The sequence below is a fragment of the Aptenodytes forsteri genome, unplaced genomic scaffold (assembly GCF_000699145.1).
Source record: "Aptenodytes forsteri isolate BGI_AS27 unplaced genomic scaffold, ASM69914v1 Scaffold49, whole genome shotgun sequence".
NCBI lineage: Eukaryota > Metazoa > Chordata > Aves > Sphenisciformes > Spheniscidae > Aptenodytes > Aptenodytes forsteri.
In genome coordinates this window covers 525,984-544,867 of record NW_008795125.1, presented here as the reverse complement: position 1 = coordinate 544,867, position 18,884 = coordinate 525,984, and the positions used below count along the sequence as shown (strand labels likewise).

The 18,884-nt window shown below is 34.5% G+C and overlaps 1 protein-coding gene across 1 annotated transcript in view; it reads left to right on the top strand.

The window, feature by feature from the left end:
- Nucleotides 1-18,884, top strand: part of CSMD3 (CUB and Sushi multiple domains 3) — an 838,052-nt gene that overhangs the window by 593,395 nt on the left and 225,773 nt on the right. Inside the window, exons 29-31 of the mRNA XM_009277245.2 lie at nt 1,041-1,179; nt 3,396-3,583; nt 11,563-11,757. Of these exons, the coding sequence (XP_009275520.1) occupies nt 1,041-1,179; nt 3,396-3,583; nt 11,563-11,757 (522 nt within the window). The remainder of the gene's footprint in view (nt 1-1,040; nt 1,180-3,395; nt 3,584-11,562; nt 11,758-18,884) is intronic.

Here is an 18,884-nt window from a genome sequence, read left to right as displayed (position 1 = left end):
TGAGGCGCTGTCCCTGAGGGTATTTAAAAGACGTGTAGATGTGGTGCTTAGGGACATGGTTTAGTGTTGTACTTGGCAGTGTTAGGTTAACGGTTGGACTCGATGATCTTAGAGGTCTTTTCCAACCTAAATGATTCTATGATTTTATAAGTGATTTAAGTAACCTTTGAGCTGACAGAATCTCTGTTACAGAAGACCTGAGTGATCAACTCCTTTCCCTGGTACTGCAGATGATCACTTTGTGGAATTCAATTTTGCAAAATTATAAGTCTTTATAAATCTTATCTAGAATCTTTTGAATAAAATTTTAGTTCTTTCAAAAAAGATCTTCAGAAAACATGCTTATTCTCTTGTTCTTATATGAAGTCTCAATTAAAGAATGCTGAGTACAGACTTCATGAGGGTAGTTATACTTTCATCCTTTTTAAGTACTTACATTTCTGGACCACAAACACACAACATTTAAGAACCTCAAAATCACACAGAGAAATGTGTTTGTTCTATTCTGTGTGTGCTTGGAAGATACTTTATTTATCTCTGAGTTTGAAAACTGCATTTACTAGAATGTTTTTGTTGAATTTAATTTATATTATATCAGTCTTGATCCAAATTACTAGTCAGTGCTGTCTGGTAAAAATGCATTATCAGTGTAAGCAGATCATATTTCATAACCTAAGAAGCTTCTTTTAGAATGCCTTTAACAAGAAGTAGGAAGTGGAAAGCTTATCCAGTCAAGTATTTTTTTATGTCTGCAGCCAGAGCATTTTTCAAGTTCACAGTATTTTCAGAAAAGCCTTGACTTAATGTTATGGAAACAAATAAAAGGACACAGTGCTCAAAACCAAGTTTTTCACTTAGTAGTATTAGTATTTGTCTAAGGTGATATGTGAATACATTTTTTGTTTCTATTAAAGCTTTGTAAATACTTCACTTGTTTCTTTAACTTTTGGAGGACATTAAATGTCAGTGAACAGATTCCTGGTACTTGCTTCTTTTTCTCTTACCTTCTTTCCTCAATTCCAATTTATTTTTATTCACAGCTCCCTGTGGAGGAAACTTGACTGGCTCATCAGGTTTTATACTTTCACCAAACTTCCCTCATCCTTATCCCCACAGCAGAGATTGTGACTGGACTATCACTGTTAATAATGATTATGTTATATCATTAGCATTTATCAGGTAAACTGCTCCTTGCTCATAAGTTTTAAAGTCATGTTTGTAACTTTATTATTGGCAGTTGTTCAGAGCTTTGTAGGGTAACATATGTATACTTAATATAACTAAGTGATTAGTAATTTTTATCTTTGTTAGCAGTCACAACAAATACATTTGAGTATTCAGTACACATAGAGGTGGAGCTTGGGAGCTCATTGCTCCTGTTCAGTTAAAAGCACTCTCAGTTTACACCGACTAATGTGGAAGTAGATGGTGCTCAATTTACCAAGATTCTCTTCCTGAGAAGGCAGCATGGAGTAACTCACTGAATTGTCCCCAACCCAGGAAGATGGTCTTTAAAGATGAAGCCTGTTGATTCATCATATTTCGTATGAGACACTCACCTGCTATTTAAGCGAAATTACAAAAGTAGTCTTTAAATTTAGTTTTATTAGTCAGTATCATTTCAGGATACTTCAACAGGATACTTCCTGTTGTTCTGGTTATTAAATGGAATTGGTTTAGCATTTTCCTTTCTCACAATGCAAGATCAAATTGAGCTTAATAGAATCCACAGAGGAACTTTTGCTGTCTGCATTGTATGTAACCCATAAAGAAAATTAATACACATATTATGTGTGAAAAATATGCATCCCAACTGGGACATATGATGGTATCACAGAAAAGTTAAAAATTGTACTTGTAATGTCCCATCAAATTAAAATCCTTCTTATGCTGGATGTTCTATAATAGTGGCTTTATTGTTCTGATCAGTGATAATGTGATTACTTGTTTCATGTTGTAGGTCATACAGTTGTCTATTCTCGGTGCTTAGTGATATAATATGTGTTTTGAAGAATTCCCTCCAAGCAAATTAATCACTTGATTATATTTACATAATTAACAATTTAACTATTTTGTTGGTGATTTCAGAATGCTGTAAGGTGCTAAGCAACTTTATATTGTGCAGTAGCACTTTTTTTTTTTGTTTGGTGAAATATCATGAGCTCAAAATATTTAAGAATATTCTGCTCTTTATATTGTACATTTAGATACAAGAGATCCTTCATCTTAGAATAAAAACAATATTTTACAGTGTGTCTCAGTATAGTATGTGAACTGCTTATAGATCCCAAATATTGCCAAGTTGTTCTTAAAATCTGGACAGTTGCTATGATTCTTGACAGAAGCTGACAAGCTTAGTCTTGGTCAAAGTAGATTGCATACTTACTGAGAGTTGCCTCACTTAACAACACACAGATTGTTCAAGAGTGAGAAAAAAACCCTTCCTGTATAAACCAAACTTTGGAAACTCCACTGAGTACTGTTAAATATGCTTTCGGGTGGGACTTACTCCAGCTACCCCTTATAAACTCAAGACAAACTATGGCACTTTAAAAATCGAAGCTGTTGACATTTGACTTTTGCATTTCTTTTGTAAGGAAATATTTTCAAAATAATCTAAAAGTTAAAAAATACTTTCCCTGAAGGAGCTGTATCAGGTCTTCAATGCCTACATTTATTTTAGTCAGGAGCTAGTGTTCAGTAGAGAGAAATTAATTCTTTCATTCTTTTACTAACAATCTTTTTAAAAACTTTTTTTTGTACAGGGACAATCTTATAAGTAAATTTGGTCAACTCTCTGCCCTTAACTAAAATTAAGTTCAAAATTAACTAATTAAGTTAATTAACTATAGTTACATAATTAACTAAATAAATTAAATTTAAAAAAAATTACTAAACTAAGTTCAAAAGAAAAGGTGAAGTTTCAATACTACCTTTTTTCATTTAAACTTATTATAGGCAAAATGCTTCTTGCTCTTAGGGTTACTGGAAGGTCATCCTCTGGCTGTGTGAAAGTGTTCAGTCTGACTGGAAACTGTGTACACTACGCTGTAGCTGACTGCATTATATCATAAATCATTTCTGCCAAGGTTTCCAGTAGATCTACGTTGTTTATTTCTCTAAAGCTTTAAAAATATTGTTATTAATTTTTTTCTATTTAAAAAGTTTACTTTTTTTCCCTGGCTAGCAGCAAAATACTGTTTCTAAGCAGAGAACTAATAAATACAGTATTTATGTTGTTTTCTAACAAAACACTTCTACAAACCATTATTCTGACAGTGGAGGGTTTTTTCCTTTTATTAAAACAGTGATAGTAAACTTTTATTTAAGCTAATAAGAGTGAAAATGTCAGGGAAAGCATATTCTATCTAATATTTCTCTTTTTTGTTCTACAGTTTCAGTATAGAACCAAATTATGATTTTCTTTATATCTATGATGGGCCAGACAGTAATAGCCCACTGATTGGGAGCTTTCAAGACAGCAAACTGCCAGAGAGGATAGAAAGCAGTTCAAATACCATGCATCTGGCTTTTCGGAGTGATGGATCTGTTAGTTTTACTGGATTCCACCTAGAGTACAAAGGTAAATAAAATTATTTTTCTTTTCTATTAAAAAAGTTCAATGCACGAGTGTAAATTTTAATCTGTTTTAAATTATCATAGTTTTCTGCCTGCTAATGTTTTGGTTTTGCCTAAAAGTATGATAATGTGTATTATCTATACATGCAAAATATAATGTTATAAGGGTACTATTTTAAGGTAAAGCTTCTAGTATGATTTCATTTCGCTGATATATGATAATGTTAAAGGCACGATTCCAATGAAAAAAAAAATCAGACAGCAGTTTACATGTTTCAAAACTGATGATGCAGTGACAAAGCTTAACAGCATATATACATGTTTTTTTCAGATTATAATTTATTTTTATTTTTCCTTTACATAGTACAGCATGTTGGCATATGTGCATTTAAGATCCTGTAAGATGAAACAATGTGCTAGAATCTAGGAGACCAATATTGAAAATTAAAAAATATTTTGGCTAGACCTTTGTATGATAGGCCATGGTAGAGCTGTCTACCTGTCTCAGACAGATCTGTCTGAGGTCATAACACAGTAAGCAAGAAAATACAGGCTTGTAAAATTCATAATCAATGAGAGATTTCATAACTGCCTCTGTGTGGCTCAAGAAACAGAAATACTTGATATTAAGTGAATATGAAAATATCCAATAATCTGTAAAGACAACGAGAGGGAAAATATGGATGTTGCTGATTTAGAGGCAATATATCCTAACCTCCTTGGACTTCTTTTCTTCTCCATTTATTCTCAAAGCAATTAGTAAATGCAAAGGTATACAAGGGGAAGGCTGATGCATTTGTTGCTTTGGCAAACCCACAAAGTCTCCTTTTACTTTCCTAAAGTCATTGGATTCTACAGATATAAAGGAAGTTGTCTCCACAGTATGAACTAGTCCTAAGAAGCTAAAAGCAGGTCTCAAACATGTTGATGGTGAGCCCAGATGTATGTACTGTTCCACATCACTTAAAAATATTTCTTCTTCCCTCTCAACTAAATTGAAGAATAATAAATGCAGATGGAACTGTTATAGAAAGCAGTTCAGGGATGCGGAACTTGAACAAGAAAGTGTATTGGTTTTTCAAAGGGCCCAATCTTTTTCTGTTGGGCTGTTGAATATGGTCTTGTCTCATGGAATTAAAGGGTTTCTCCCATCTACTAATGCAAGTATGAAGGATACTCATTAGGGACACAGTCTCTTCTCATTCTTGATCTAGGTTTAAACAAAGAAGTGAACCACTGTACTTTGGAATCAAGGCAGAATACTGTTTCTAACATTACTGCTAGCCTGTGTGTACCACTAAGATCTGTTATTTCTTTCTGTGCTTCCAGGAGCCATGATGCCAAATAAATGACGTAGATTTTCACCACATTTGTAAAGGAACTGTAGGCATTAAATTATGTGTTTGTGCGTGTATATGTAAGTGAGGGGAAGTTTGAGAAAGGAATCAACCTAATCCTAATTTTCCCTGTTCACCTGATATGGTTATATCTCCTGCTTTTCTCAGAATATCTGGAGTATGCATTTCAACTTCTACCTTAGAACAACGAGACATAAACAAAAGGAAGTATTTTAATTCCCATTAAAAACTTTCAAGGATTATTAAATTTGGACAGCTCAAAATCCTTTAAGCAGAGGACCAGCTTACTCAGTGAATTTTTCCATTTTTACTGGGACTATCTGCTAAATATGACACTGTACTGCTTAACTTACTTTAGGAGTATCATAAGAACACTTACTGTGAGGCCATACCTTGAATACTATGTTCAGTTTTGGGCCCCTCACTACAAGAAAGACATTGAGGTGCTTGGGCGTGTCCAGAGAAGAGGAACGAAACTGGTGAAGGGTCTAGAGAACAAGTTTTATGAGGAGCGGCTGAGGGAACTGGGGTTGTTTAGTCTGGAGAAAAGGAGGCTGAGGGGAGACCTGATCACGCTCTACAACTACCTGAAAGGAGGTTGTAGCAAGGTGGGTGTCGGTCTCTTCTCCCAAGTAACAAGCGATAGGACGAGAGGAACGGGGAGGTGGTGGAGTCCCCATCCCTGGAGGTATTTAAAAGACGTGTAGAGGTGGTGCTTAGGGACATGGTTTAGTGTTGGACTTGGCAGTGCTAGGTTAACGGTTGGACTCAATGATCTTAGAGGTCTTTTCCAACCTAAACGATTCTATGATTCTATGATTCTATGTCTTAAAATTTGAAAGTGATATAACTGTTATTAGTTGGCAAAAGAGCAGTTGTAAAGATTCTTAACAAATTTTTGTTAGTTTCTTGCATAGTGGATTGTAAGTATCAAAATAATGTAAGCATGATATCTACAATAGAAAACTGACATGCATTTAATTTAGCCAAAATGAATAATTACATTATTGAGGAGAAAACTCTTAATAGAATGTTTTATGAACCAAGTGTCTTTTTTTTACTTATAATGTGTGACTGAGCAGGTAAGGTACAGAGCAGCAGACTTCAGGGAGGAGTTATTAATGGTGTGATATATCATAAATAGGAAGGAAAAGGCAGAGGAAGGTAAGGAATGGATTTAAGGTGTACACCTAAGAAGTTCTAAACTACTTTGAATAAGAGCTGCCATTTTGTGAAGGGTTAACATTTTCAAAAGCAGAGAATGGTTAGGTTAGTTGAGGAAACTAACTACAGATGATATTGTTGTAGGTGCCTGGCACAGACCAGCTGGCCAAGAGAAAATAGGTGATACCTGGAAGAAGCATAACCTTAGTACTCACAGGGAATTTTAACTACTCCAATAGCTGCTGCAAGGACGATGTGGCTTAGCACAAGTAGTCCAAGGGATCTCTTGTGTGTGTTCATGACAATTTTTTGATGCAGGTGATCCCCTAGCTGACTAGGGCAAATGCTCTGCTGGAATGATTACTCACCATTGAGGCTGAGGACCCAATGAAAAGAAAATGGAAAAGGTTGTGGTACTTAATACCTTTTTACCTTGTTTTTTACTGGTATGTTTTGCCTCCAGTCCTCCCTGAACCTACTAGTAGGGTTTGTGGGAGTGCAGCATTATTCACAGTGGAGGAAGAAAGAGTCAGGAAGCAATTAAGCCATCTGGTTGTACATATGTCCATTGGAACAGATGAGATGCACCCAAGAGTGTTGAGGAAACTGGCTGATGCCACTGCAAATCTGCTTTCTGTCATCTCTGAAAGGTCATGGCAGTCAGTGTGGTTCCTGGTAAATGGAAAAGGTAAATATCATGTGCACCATGAAGAAGAGTGAGACGAGGACCTGGGAAAATACAGGGCTGGTCATTTTAAACTCAATCTTTGGAAAGATTATGGAGCAAATCCGCCTGGAAACTATTTCCAAAACAAAGGACAAGTAGCTGTTTGGGAACAGTCTGCATGGATTTACCATGGGGAATCGTGCCTAACCAACACGTCACTGTCTATGAGATGAAAGGCTGTGTGGACAAGGGGAGACTAGTGGATATTGAATACCCTGACTTCAGAAAGGCCTTTGGCGCACTCTCCCCCAGTATCCTGAGAGCCCAATTTGATGAGATATAGGCTGGCTAAGTGGATGATAACGTGGGTGGAAAATTGACTTGATTGCTGAGCTCAGACTCTTGGCTACTATTAATTGTGATTAATAATGTGGGCAGTATTCTCTTTATTGATGACCTGTATGATGGGACAGAGCAAGTTTGTGGACAACACTTGTTTTGGGGGAAATGTCAGTACTCTGGAAAGTAGCATTGTTGTTCAAAGGGATCTTATGAGGCTGGAGAATCAGACTGATAGGAGCCTTTGACAAAGGCAAATGCAAAGTCCTGCATCTTTGATGGAATAACCCCATGCAACAGTAAAGGCTGGGGGCTGACTGGATAGGGTAAAGCTCTGCAGAAAAGGATCTGGAAGGCCTTGTGTACAAATTGACCATGAGCCAGCAGTGTGTCCTTGTGGTAAAGAAGGCCAGCAGCCTTCTGGGCTGAGAATGGAAGCAAGAGTGGAATCAGCTGATCCAGGCAAGTGATTCTTCCCTCTGGATCTTCTGACATCACACCTGGAGTACATTTAAGGGCTCACCAGTGTTGGAAGAATTTTGACACACAGAAGTAAGTCCAGTCCAGTGGAGAGTCACCAAGATGATTAGGAGGGGGGAGCATATAACATACAAAGAGAGGCTGAGGGAAATGTGTTTGCAACTACGTAATGAGAGTGTATAGAAAAGACAGAGCCAGAGTCTTCTCGGGGGCACATAGTGATAAGATGGGAGATAATGGGCACAAGTTGCAACAAGAGAAGTTTCAATTAGGTATTAAGAAAACAAAAAAATCACTCTGAGGATAGTAAAACATTTGAACTGGTTGCCCTGAGGTCATGTCATCTGAATCCTTTGAAATCATAACCGGACTGGACAAAGGCCTGAGCAACCTAATCAACTTTGCGTGGGGGCTGTGCTACATCTCTTTCAACCTCAATTGTTCTGATTCGATGAACTTAACTTTTTCACACAAATTGTAGCAGCTGCAGTTGTGTCCTACATGTACACTAATCTTATTTTAAGTGGTAGTAGTACTCAAGTTGTACTTCATTGACAGGCCATATTTTTCAGATACAAATCTCAGACCTGACCCATGTCTCAGGTCTGGTCTGTAATCATGTTTCTGGTTGGGTTTTGTTCTTCCCTCCCTCACTTCATTTCTATTTTATAATGGAGGAGTGGCTTATTAGTTCTCATAAGCGCTCTGGAGAATAATTATGGAATGTTTGCTATAGTTAGGTATGTCTGTAATATTCTCTCTAAGAAGCTTCTTATGGCTTTGTTCTCTTTGAGACTTAGAGATGGAGTAGTAAGCCATCAAGTTCTGGACAAAGCACCTGCTTCTCTTGGCTTTCAATGTTGTTTTCCATACACTGAGATACTAGTTTTCTAGAGGGTTTTGGCGTCATTACCATATGTTAGCCAACAGAGACTTCCTTGGTGAACTTAAGATTGCAGTAGCACATATCGCTACCTGTTTTCAGCCTGTATTTCAGAAGCCTTAATTGATCCAGTGGTATGCCAAAGTTATCAGAGAAGTAATTGCTATTTTTCTTGAAGCTTGTTGCAGAATTTTATTATGGGCAAAAGGAATTTATGTATGCACAGCCAAGAATATAATGTTACTGAAACTCAAATCTTAATTGTCTAATTAAACAATTATTTTTAGTCCATACATAATTATTATGGAAAATAATTTAAAAAATACTACTACAGAAAAAAAGTCTTCATCATAATACAGCTAAAATTGTAGCACGCACACTCTCCAGCATTTTCCCTGATGTGCTGCTAAACCTGCCACTGCCCTTCTGTGTTTTCAGCTTAATGATACTAGTGTTCTTGGGAAAGAAAGGGGAAGGGCTTACAGGGGTCATCAATGTCTTGAGTTCTTCAGTTGGGGCAATATGACATTGATGGTGAAGGACTTTTCCTCCTGTCTCCTCAGAGCACTTCTATTTTATTTTTATAAATTTGCTAATACAGTCGTCTTCTTTGCTCTTTTTCTCACTGGTTCTCAACTAGACCTGATGAATCCTTTTGCCACATTTGACTTCATTCTTCATATATTGTAGCGTAGTATACTGACTTTACAAGTTCACTTAGCAGCTACTTCAGATTTGCAAAAGTAGTTTGAAGGTGCTAAGTATTTCAGGCTTTATTTTTCAGAACAGTTATTAAGAAACTGTGTTTCTATAGTGACATTGTTTCTGTTTAGTCAGCAATTTCAGGAGTCTGTCACAACTGTACCTTTGGGGAAAAGAAGCTTAGAGGGCTGTAATTTTTCCCTAGAGAAAATTTGTGCTGTGACAGATCATGTCTTTCCTCAGTTTTTGATTTATGCACCAGACATAACAGATTACTTTATCTTCTTCTCTCTTTAATTTCTCATGTAGTACTAGTCTCTACTTTATCCAAGGATCGGCTACAATTATGGAACATGGATTTCTTATCATAAACTCAAGAATGGTGATCTCACAATACCAGTTGTGTATCAATACAAATATATCAATATCAGTTCAGTAAGAAGAAAAAAAAATGTTTTCTTGCTATTGTCAAAATATTAGTTATAATCCTACTTTTTTTTTTTTTTTTATTTTGGTTTTTTTTTTTTTTAATTTGAGAATTTGGACTTGAAACAATTTTCAGTTTGCCCTAAGGTCTTCCAGACTTCTCAAGTGACAGTGTGCTTGGCTTACATATTTATTATTAATATGTATGTGATATCTTACAGACTTTCTAGTAAATTGTATCTTTTAAATTTTGATTGTCCACTCAAATTTATTAATATGAGTGTTACAAAAGTTTTAGCCTTTCTTTTTGTAATGTCACACTGTATTTTGAACCTCACCATTCAGAACAGGAGACAGATGTTCCAGGCACCACAGTACAACTACCTAAATGAATCAATGTGGATATCAAATACCTGTTCTTAATAATTATCTACATGATGTAACTATTACTTGTTATTGTCCTGTTTTTCATATCAGAAGCATGCTCTGTAGATTAGATATGCAAATCCTGATAAATTGTTAACCGCATTAGGAGATCTTCACATTCTTTTGGAAGATGTGAAGTTGAAATTTCAAAAGAATTATTCTGTGTTTCCATCTTCAGAGGTAAATGTACTTTTATGGTTTTGCAGTGTAATTCTTTCTCTCCTCTCAGAAATACTACAACATAAAAATGACCTTAGGGGATCAAACCAACCATCTACTTAGTTCATTAGCTTGTCTCTAGTAGTGACCAATAGCTGATATGTGGCTAAACTATATAAAAGTTAAATATATAATCATTTCTCCATATTATCTGTAAGTTTTCAGAAACTTCAGCTTAGGTACTGCCAGAATCAGATGAATTGTCTTTGTATTTAAAGCTCTTAAATAGCCTTCCAGGAATTTCAAAGCTCATATAGTCTTTTGGCAACTATACCCGCCTGTAGCAGAAAGGTCCATAGTGCAAATATGCCTGGTAAAAAACCAGCTCTTTTGATGTATTAGAAAGTTGGCACCAATCTTGGAGAAAGTGAGTAAGTGTTCTCTATTGATCTTCTCCACAACACCCTTAAATGGTAAAGAAGAAAATCTGAAATTTCTATCTTCTGCTTGATAAAATAAATTACTCCAAACTTCATTCTGCATAGCACAAAATCATCCGCTTCATTCCAGCTTCTAGCATTTCCCAATACTTTTACTGTTTTTTCCTTAATGGAAAAACATTGCAATTTTTTCCAAAATGTTTACCTTTTCTCCCCTTCTGCATAGTAATGTTGTTAATTAGAAATGCTGAGTGATTATTTTTGTGTAGTTTGTTATGTCTTGGATATTAAACACACCTGTATTCACATTATAGAAGGAAGAGGGAAGCAAAGATAAGAGCATATACTTATGTTTTAATTTATTTCAATATTTTGAAACAAATAGCTATAAATAACAAAAAAAAAGAGATAAAGGAATATTTCATTCCTTGTCCTCCAGTGAGGGGAAAAAAAGCTATATGAAAATATATCAGTATATCATATGCATGGATATAGATATTCATTTGGGGTTTATTAATTTTGAAGAAATTCTTGTTTGCATACTTTTTATTTTGTAACAAACTACTTATATTGGTTTCCTCCAATTAGCAGTTTTCAGACCACAGATTTTAAAACTAGGAAGTGTCTTATCTAACTATGTAACTACATCATTGGTCACAGTGAACTCTGGAAAAATAGTTCTTATAATGGAGCTCTATAGGAATTATCTAGGAAAAATATAGGAGACATTATTTTGGTCATTATATAGTGATTTGTACAGTCTTTAAAATGAAGGAGAGAGAACATTTGATGTAGAATGGAAGGATTCTTAAAAAAAAAAAAAAAAGGAACTTTATGTGTCTACAGGGTGCTCAAAGAAGATCTTGAGAGGACTCCAGAAAATATTTGTAATGTTTTAGCTTATATTCAGAATTATGTTTGCATTTGTTTCCTCTATAGCAAAGCTTCGTGAGTCTTGCTTTGATCCTGGAAATATAATGAATGGAACAAGACTTGGAATGGATTATAAACTGGGGTCAACTGTTACATATTACTGCGATGCAGGTTATGTTCTTCAAGGATATTCTACACTAACATGTATCATGGGAGATGACGGAAGACCTGGATGGAACAGAGCCCTGCCTAGTTGTCATGGTAAGAGCAGTTTTTAATTTATTATAGTTGCTATTGTTATTATTGCTTTGTCATATGGAAAAAACAGATACAAAATTAGAAGAAGCAATTTTAATAAACTTCTCTTTTAGGACAAAGCCCTTTTCAATGATATATTTAATAAAAATAACTTATTTAATAACGCAGAATAAATACTGTTTCAAGTTTTTAATAACATTGGATAAATAGTGCTACAAGTTACCAGGGCGAATAGAGGATAATAGTAATGTCACCCTTTATGCCGACCTGTATTCTTGAATTAGCAAATTTACAGCAGAGTATAGAGATAAATACCATATATATGTATTTAAATAGAGTATTAAGTATACTCTGGATGTCACAATATATGTTTGTTTCTTTTTGTTATTACTGGTTTTTAAACCACGTAGATGAAACATTTTGTATATACAACATTGCATCATTTAACCTGTTGGACATGTGGTCTTTAGAAAAATTCAGCCTTGAAATGCACCAAAGATCCAATCATTCAAACTTTTATGGATATGACATACTCCACTCATTTCAGGAATCTCCTGACTTCAGTTATATTACCACTGACTGTCTCAAGTGTAAGCATTTTCAGATTTAAACTGTAAGAAAAGATCCAATTTTTATTTTACTGATTTGGTGTTAATTCTTACCAGCAATTGATAGCCACTTCAGAAAAAAACCAATATTCTTTTCACATATTCTGTAAGATTAAGCACAAAATCTCTCCCATATCATCCAGAAATTAATAAACAACAAAAAAAAACAAATTATAAAATTAACATTTCCTGTATAAGTTAAAATAAAATCTCATTATCATGTTAATTTCAATTCCATTTCATAATCTGAAGACAAAAAAGCTGTTAAATCCATTTCCAATTTGAATATATTTATTTTAAATAGAATATGGATTTTCTTTCTTGTATACTTAAATTTCTATTGCAAAGTGGATGGTGGAGTACCAGCAAAACAGAAAAAAAAAAAGAAATTGTCAACTATAAAGAATAACCAATATTATAAGCATTTGAAGAACTTTAGTATTTTCATTATCCACCAAAACCATCATAGCACTGAACACCAAATTTCAGTGGCATCAAATTGGAAAACTGGCCCTAGCAAACTTTTGGAAATGTGTTCAGACTTGTAGACTGTGTGCAATGGAAGTCAAAAGTTTCTTCCTCATTTTAAAATGAGGTATGAATGTTGTTTTCTAGAGAGGAGTCGGTGAGGAGAGTTGTTGTATGTAAGAGGAAAAAGGTTTCCTTCTTTTGGAAGGTCTTTTTCATGGGTAATGAAAGATAAATAATTTCTTTATCAATGATGCAATAATTGTGTCTATTCATGCCACTTAAAATCTCCTTAGCAATCTTCCAGTGCTATCTATTTTAACATTCACTAAAGGGAGAGTGTTTTGCTTGGAAGGACTGCCATTTGAATAAAAGGGGAAAAAAAATCTTGGAATAAAAGGGGTAATATCTGTCACTGATTCTAACCAGACCATTTTCTTTCCTGGATGAACAAGGCCTTATTTCAAAGATGACAAACCCCACACTTTTTTAGAATATGATATCACAGCATAGGCTCCATAAAAATACCTTAGCTTTGCAATTTTCACTTGTTTTTCTTATATTGCTTTTTTCTCCAGTTCAGAATTGATGAAGGTTTGTAGATATGTTGCTGTGATATATTATAGTGTATTTTTACAACAAAATCAATGCTTTCCACTTTTGTGGAATTTAGCTCAAGAAAACCAGAACATTTATATAGCTGTAAGAAAGGCGATATCAGTTGAATAGCTTCCAATTACATGGAGTTGGCAAAAACAGTTTGAGAGCTGAATTTTGCCTCCTGACCACCAGTCTGACCTACGTAAAAAATTTGCTTAGTAGAGAAATGAGATTCCTCCATTTTGCCAGTTATATTTTTGAAACTCCACTGAAACTGTGTTATAAGGAAATGTGGTATACAATACACCGCAGTATATATGTATTTTTTCATTTTCTTATTTAATTTTAAGAAAAAAAAATTGAGAACCTGAACGCCCTTTATACCTGTAATATTTTGATCTAATGCTTTAGGTATGAAGTAAAAATTTTTTTAGAAAGTTACCTATCATTCTCTCTAAATTTTAACATTTTTAATATCAATTTAGAATCCAGGTTCTTTTATTAAATTCCTTTGAGCCATATTTAGCTGTATAGCTTTATAGGGGGAGTGAGGCATCTCAGAATATGGAAAAGAGAAATATTATAAATGAGTATTCTCATTTTGCTCCTGTTTGGAGCTAAGTAGGTCAGAGGAGAGGAAGGGAGAACTTTCAACACTCCAGATGGCTTTCTGGGCTCAAGGGGCATGTTTTACAATGTATAAAATTGGGCTTGTAAAGAGTATAATTCAAAGGACATGGAAAAGGTTTTTTTCTTCTAAGACCATTTGTGTCAGTAATATTTGAAGAAAATCATTAGATAAATAACATGGATAGCATGAGGGTGAAACTGACACAGGAGTCCAAAGTCAGACCCTATTAAGTAAAAACTCTTCTTGTTGCAGTTAATATGGATATTTTCATTGAATAGTAGAATCTCAATAGAGGAGGATAGAGTACTATCTCTATACCCATTCAGAATAACTTCACATAAGACACCTGAGAGATGGTAGATGAGTTTGAATGGTCCACGTAGAGAAAGGAGTTATGGGTCTTACCTGTTCTAAAGTCTAGCCTTTTAGATAAAATGTGGGCAAAAATACATTCTCCATTTGGAATTAAAAAGAAAATGAAGGCCATGGCTCTATTATATTGGAAGGGCAACAATTTGGGATGGCTTTAAGCATTCTCCGAAAATGTCTCGTACATGAAGCCCCATAGGAAATCTTTGTTGAGGAGCACTGATATTCTGGGCTTGGTCAGGCTTCGGCATGAACTGGCTGATGAATTGCTCAGTCTGTCAAATCTTGCTTTCCTGGGAATGTGCAAAACTAGAAAATATGAGGGTCTACAGACCCTGAAAGTCAATAACTGATGATTTTGGAGTTAGATAAAAGCTGAGCAGAGACTTTCAGGATCATAGTGGACTAGTTTTCCAAAATCTACTCAGTGCATAAAGCTGATGTTTTTGCCATTGTACCTTTATGCACCAAATGTATTTTATGACCTAGTCCTATGTGCATTAAGCATGACTTGCATTTGGTTGAAATCATTATTTAAAATGACCTTGAGCCTCTCTAATAAGTGTGGGAAGTGAACCAAATCATTGGCTTCATTCTTTAATGAACATATGCAAAGATTATCCAGGCTAATATGCTAAGCTATTTGGCATTTCATGGTGGATGTTAAGAACAGGATGTAATTAACATATGCAGATGCAATATTACTATGACAGAGATGATGATTAATGATTTATCTTAGCTTCACCAACTATAGTTAATCTTAAATTTTTGGTAACAAACAACAATTGTTTACAGAATAACAAAAAACTCTGTAGTGAGAAATCACATTTATGACTGAGTGTAGAAACCTTGTTCTTATCAGAAGAAATCATCTATTGATCACTAAAAAATATTGCTACGTTTCATTATAGTCTGTTGTTTAATCCTTGGAAATATTTGAATCTAGGCTTCAAAATATCTCCATCTGAAAGATATATCTCTCAATCTCAAATATTGTCATGAATGCCTATGATTTGTTTGCTTTTTTTTTGGTAACAAAACATCAGTATTCAGAATATTCATATGTACTGTTTGTCTTTTGTTTAAAAGAAAACCAAAAAAGTCCTGGGGTTGCTCACAAAGCAATTCCTTACCATGATATTTAAAAGCAACAGAAACATTCTTAATTATAATTGCAACAAGAAATCTTAATTCCCAGTCTTATGTACAGAATTACATATTATAGCCATGGTGGTTTAATGATTAAAGACCATACTAAAAAACAGATGCATATACATTATGAGGAAGGAGAGAGGACCTTGAACTACATGTCCACTCCTCTGTCATATGACCTAGGAGATAATTCGCATTATTAGGAGCTGGGAAAAGGGATGCCTGCAGCCTCATCTTCTCCCAAAGAAATGTTTTCCTGAAAACGGAAATGTCAGAGGAAGTACCTGTTCTTCTGTTCTTTGTTTTGGCTCTGACAGTAGCTCTTGGATTAATTTGCATTAATTCATACTTTTCGGTATGATTTTTTTGTTTCTTTCTGTCTGTATTAACTTGTCACAGCTATCTGAGCTAGCTCAGATCAGGTTTATATCTGAAAACTTTTAGGAAAGAAGACTGCACAGAAAAGCTTAATCTTACTATTTATAATTTTGTAATATATTAAATGTTGACAGCTTTTTCATTAATCATTCAATATTGATTACTTAATCAGAGGCTTTATAGGTCACATTTTTATGCACTTTTTACATAGTGAAGCTATGATTCTAATGTGGTTATTGCATACCGGTGTGGTCTTTTGAAACCATGACTTTAGTCAGCCAATTTTTTACATGATAAATCATAGTCAGACAGTACTATTACAAATTGCAAGAAAAAATGCAAATCATCACTTTCACCATTATTGACAATATTATAAAGAATTGAGAATGTTCTTGTCATAGGCAAACATATAAGTCTAGAAGAAGATGAAAGACAGGCACATTAGGCTAGAATGCTTTCTTGGGTGATTTTTGTTTAGGATAGGTAGGTAAAGACAAGGTTGAATTTCTAGGTAATCTAATTTACATTTCTTAAAAATGCTCAAGTATGTTAAAAGAATAATCAGATCTGGCATGTGATGATCTATTTTATACATATAAGAATCAAGGGGGGGTTTATGTTTATAATATTTTGGATGTAAAGATTTTGATCAAAGCAGTTGGAACTTTCATTAACTTTTTTGTCCTTTCTCTTAATTTTTGGACTACAAATGTAGAATGCTTGATTATATTCCCAAATCCTCAACTATCATATATAAGTAGTTAAAAAGAAGATTTTGAAAGGCACAGAAGAGTTGTTAGAAGCCTAACATTCGTTAACTTCCATTTGTGGTATTTAACATTTTCATCTTTATTAAAAAAGCAATCAAACAAAATACATTTCTAGAAAAACTGCTTGTTTTTAATAGAACAGATTGAATGCATATCTAAAATGTAACAGATCAGTTTCAGATGTTATTACGGGGATACTGTAGATGGATAGTAGTAACTGTATTTTGGGTTGGCTACAGTTACTGCTGATTAATTATTTTTTGCTGAAAACACTTATATTTAAGTCCTTTTAATTATTTCATGAATTTAATGTGCTAGACTGATATTTGCTTTTGCAGTTCTCTGCAAGAGGCTTGTTCCTCAGTGTGATTAATTTGCTTTAAAATAGCGTATCTGTGGCAGAGAATTAAGTCTGCAGTAAACACATTGTCTTCATACCTTGGAGGTGGCAGAGGATTGAATGAGATAGTAGAAGAGAAGCAGAGATACAGTGAGGATACAAAGTCAGGATGGCTTATAATCACTAAAGAAGAATTCTTGCAAAATATGAAATTAATTTTCAGAAGTCCAATGTCTATCTTTTTCATGTTAAGAAAGTGCCTCAGCCAGAAACTCTGAGGATGACAGGAGTTTAAATGGTTGGTATTTATGGTATAAAGAGTGGAATGAAGGCATTGAGAGAGTTACTGTGCACTGGAGTGCAAAGATCAACCTTAGTCAGCATTCCATTAAGGTAGTAAAAGTACTAAAGGCATTAAAACGCCTGGAGGAGGTGGCATAGGTGATGCTACAATTGTAGTCATCCATTTACCTCTTGTTGAAGCATGACACTTTCATTTAAAAGAAATGTATCCCTACTAATTTTACATTTGAATTATGACTAGCTAAATGATATTATAGAGTGAAATTCATTAATTGCCATAGGCATGTGAACAAGTTGTGGCACCTGCTCTTGGATTTTCAATATTGAGGGGTCGTTCTGACTAGATTTCTTCACTATCTACTTCAGAAACCTTTCTTAAATAAGCATTCATACAAGGTATAACTATTATTTTTCTTATATTATGCACTTTTGTCATGCACTGACATGCTTGCACAACATCTTGGGTAGGTAAAGAATTTAACTTCATTACATTTACACCATAAAACAAGAAGACAAGACTGATGCTTTTATTTTAAAACTACTCAGTAGTTCCCTTAAATCTTTATAAATAAATTCTGTAAAACCAGTAGTGAGGAGAAAAAAAAAAAAACAACATAACCTCTTGGAGTGGCTGTGTTTATGATACTGTGCAATGTCACCGATTACTCTGTTAACTCTGCATAAATTTGTGTTTCAAGTTGTGAAGTATGAAATGACACATGAGGAGAGGCAAGATGAAGTGTGTAGAGAGGGAAAATCTGTCCTTTAAAATAATGAAAATTAGATTTATTATTAAGGAGTGTAGTATAGCATACATGTATATAAAAGTATTAAACCATTACTAATAATTAATTTATGTGTGTAAAAGTATTATACCATTATAAGTAATAAACTGATGTGGTATTTATGTTTGTTAAAAAAAAAAAAGAAATTTAAGGCTGAGAAATCTAACATTGAAAAGTTAGCCAATGACAGAATTAAGGCTGTCTTGCAGGTTGAGGGTGTGTTTGGAACATCTTCAACAGTGTTCTTATATACTACTGTGGTTGGGAGAAGGTATCATTTGTTTTGTTTTGATCCAGTGATGATAAAGAGTTGCCTATATTTGCAGTCACCATATGAAGGGCCACTATTTAATCTATTTCAAAGTTTGAAAGTGTGTAAGGAATGAGTCAGACAATTGCAGAAGGCACAGAGTATTCTTGCAGCTGATGAAGCTGAATGTTACTGTGAATGAGACTCTGTGTTTGTCTGTGTTTTATAGTTCCAAAGTAATGTTCAGTTTAACCTCTTAAGCAGCATGCTTTACTTAAAATTGTCATGTTGGCTACTTACAAAGCATTTCTCATTTTCTTTTTGCCCAGAATAACATCTGTTTTATAGAATCATAGAATCATAGAATAGTTTGGGTTGGAAGGGACCTCTAAAGGTCATCTAGTCCAACCCCCCTGCTGTGGGCAGGGACATCTTCAACTAGATCAGGTTGCTCAGAGCCCCCTCCAACCTGACCT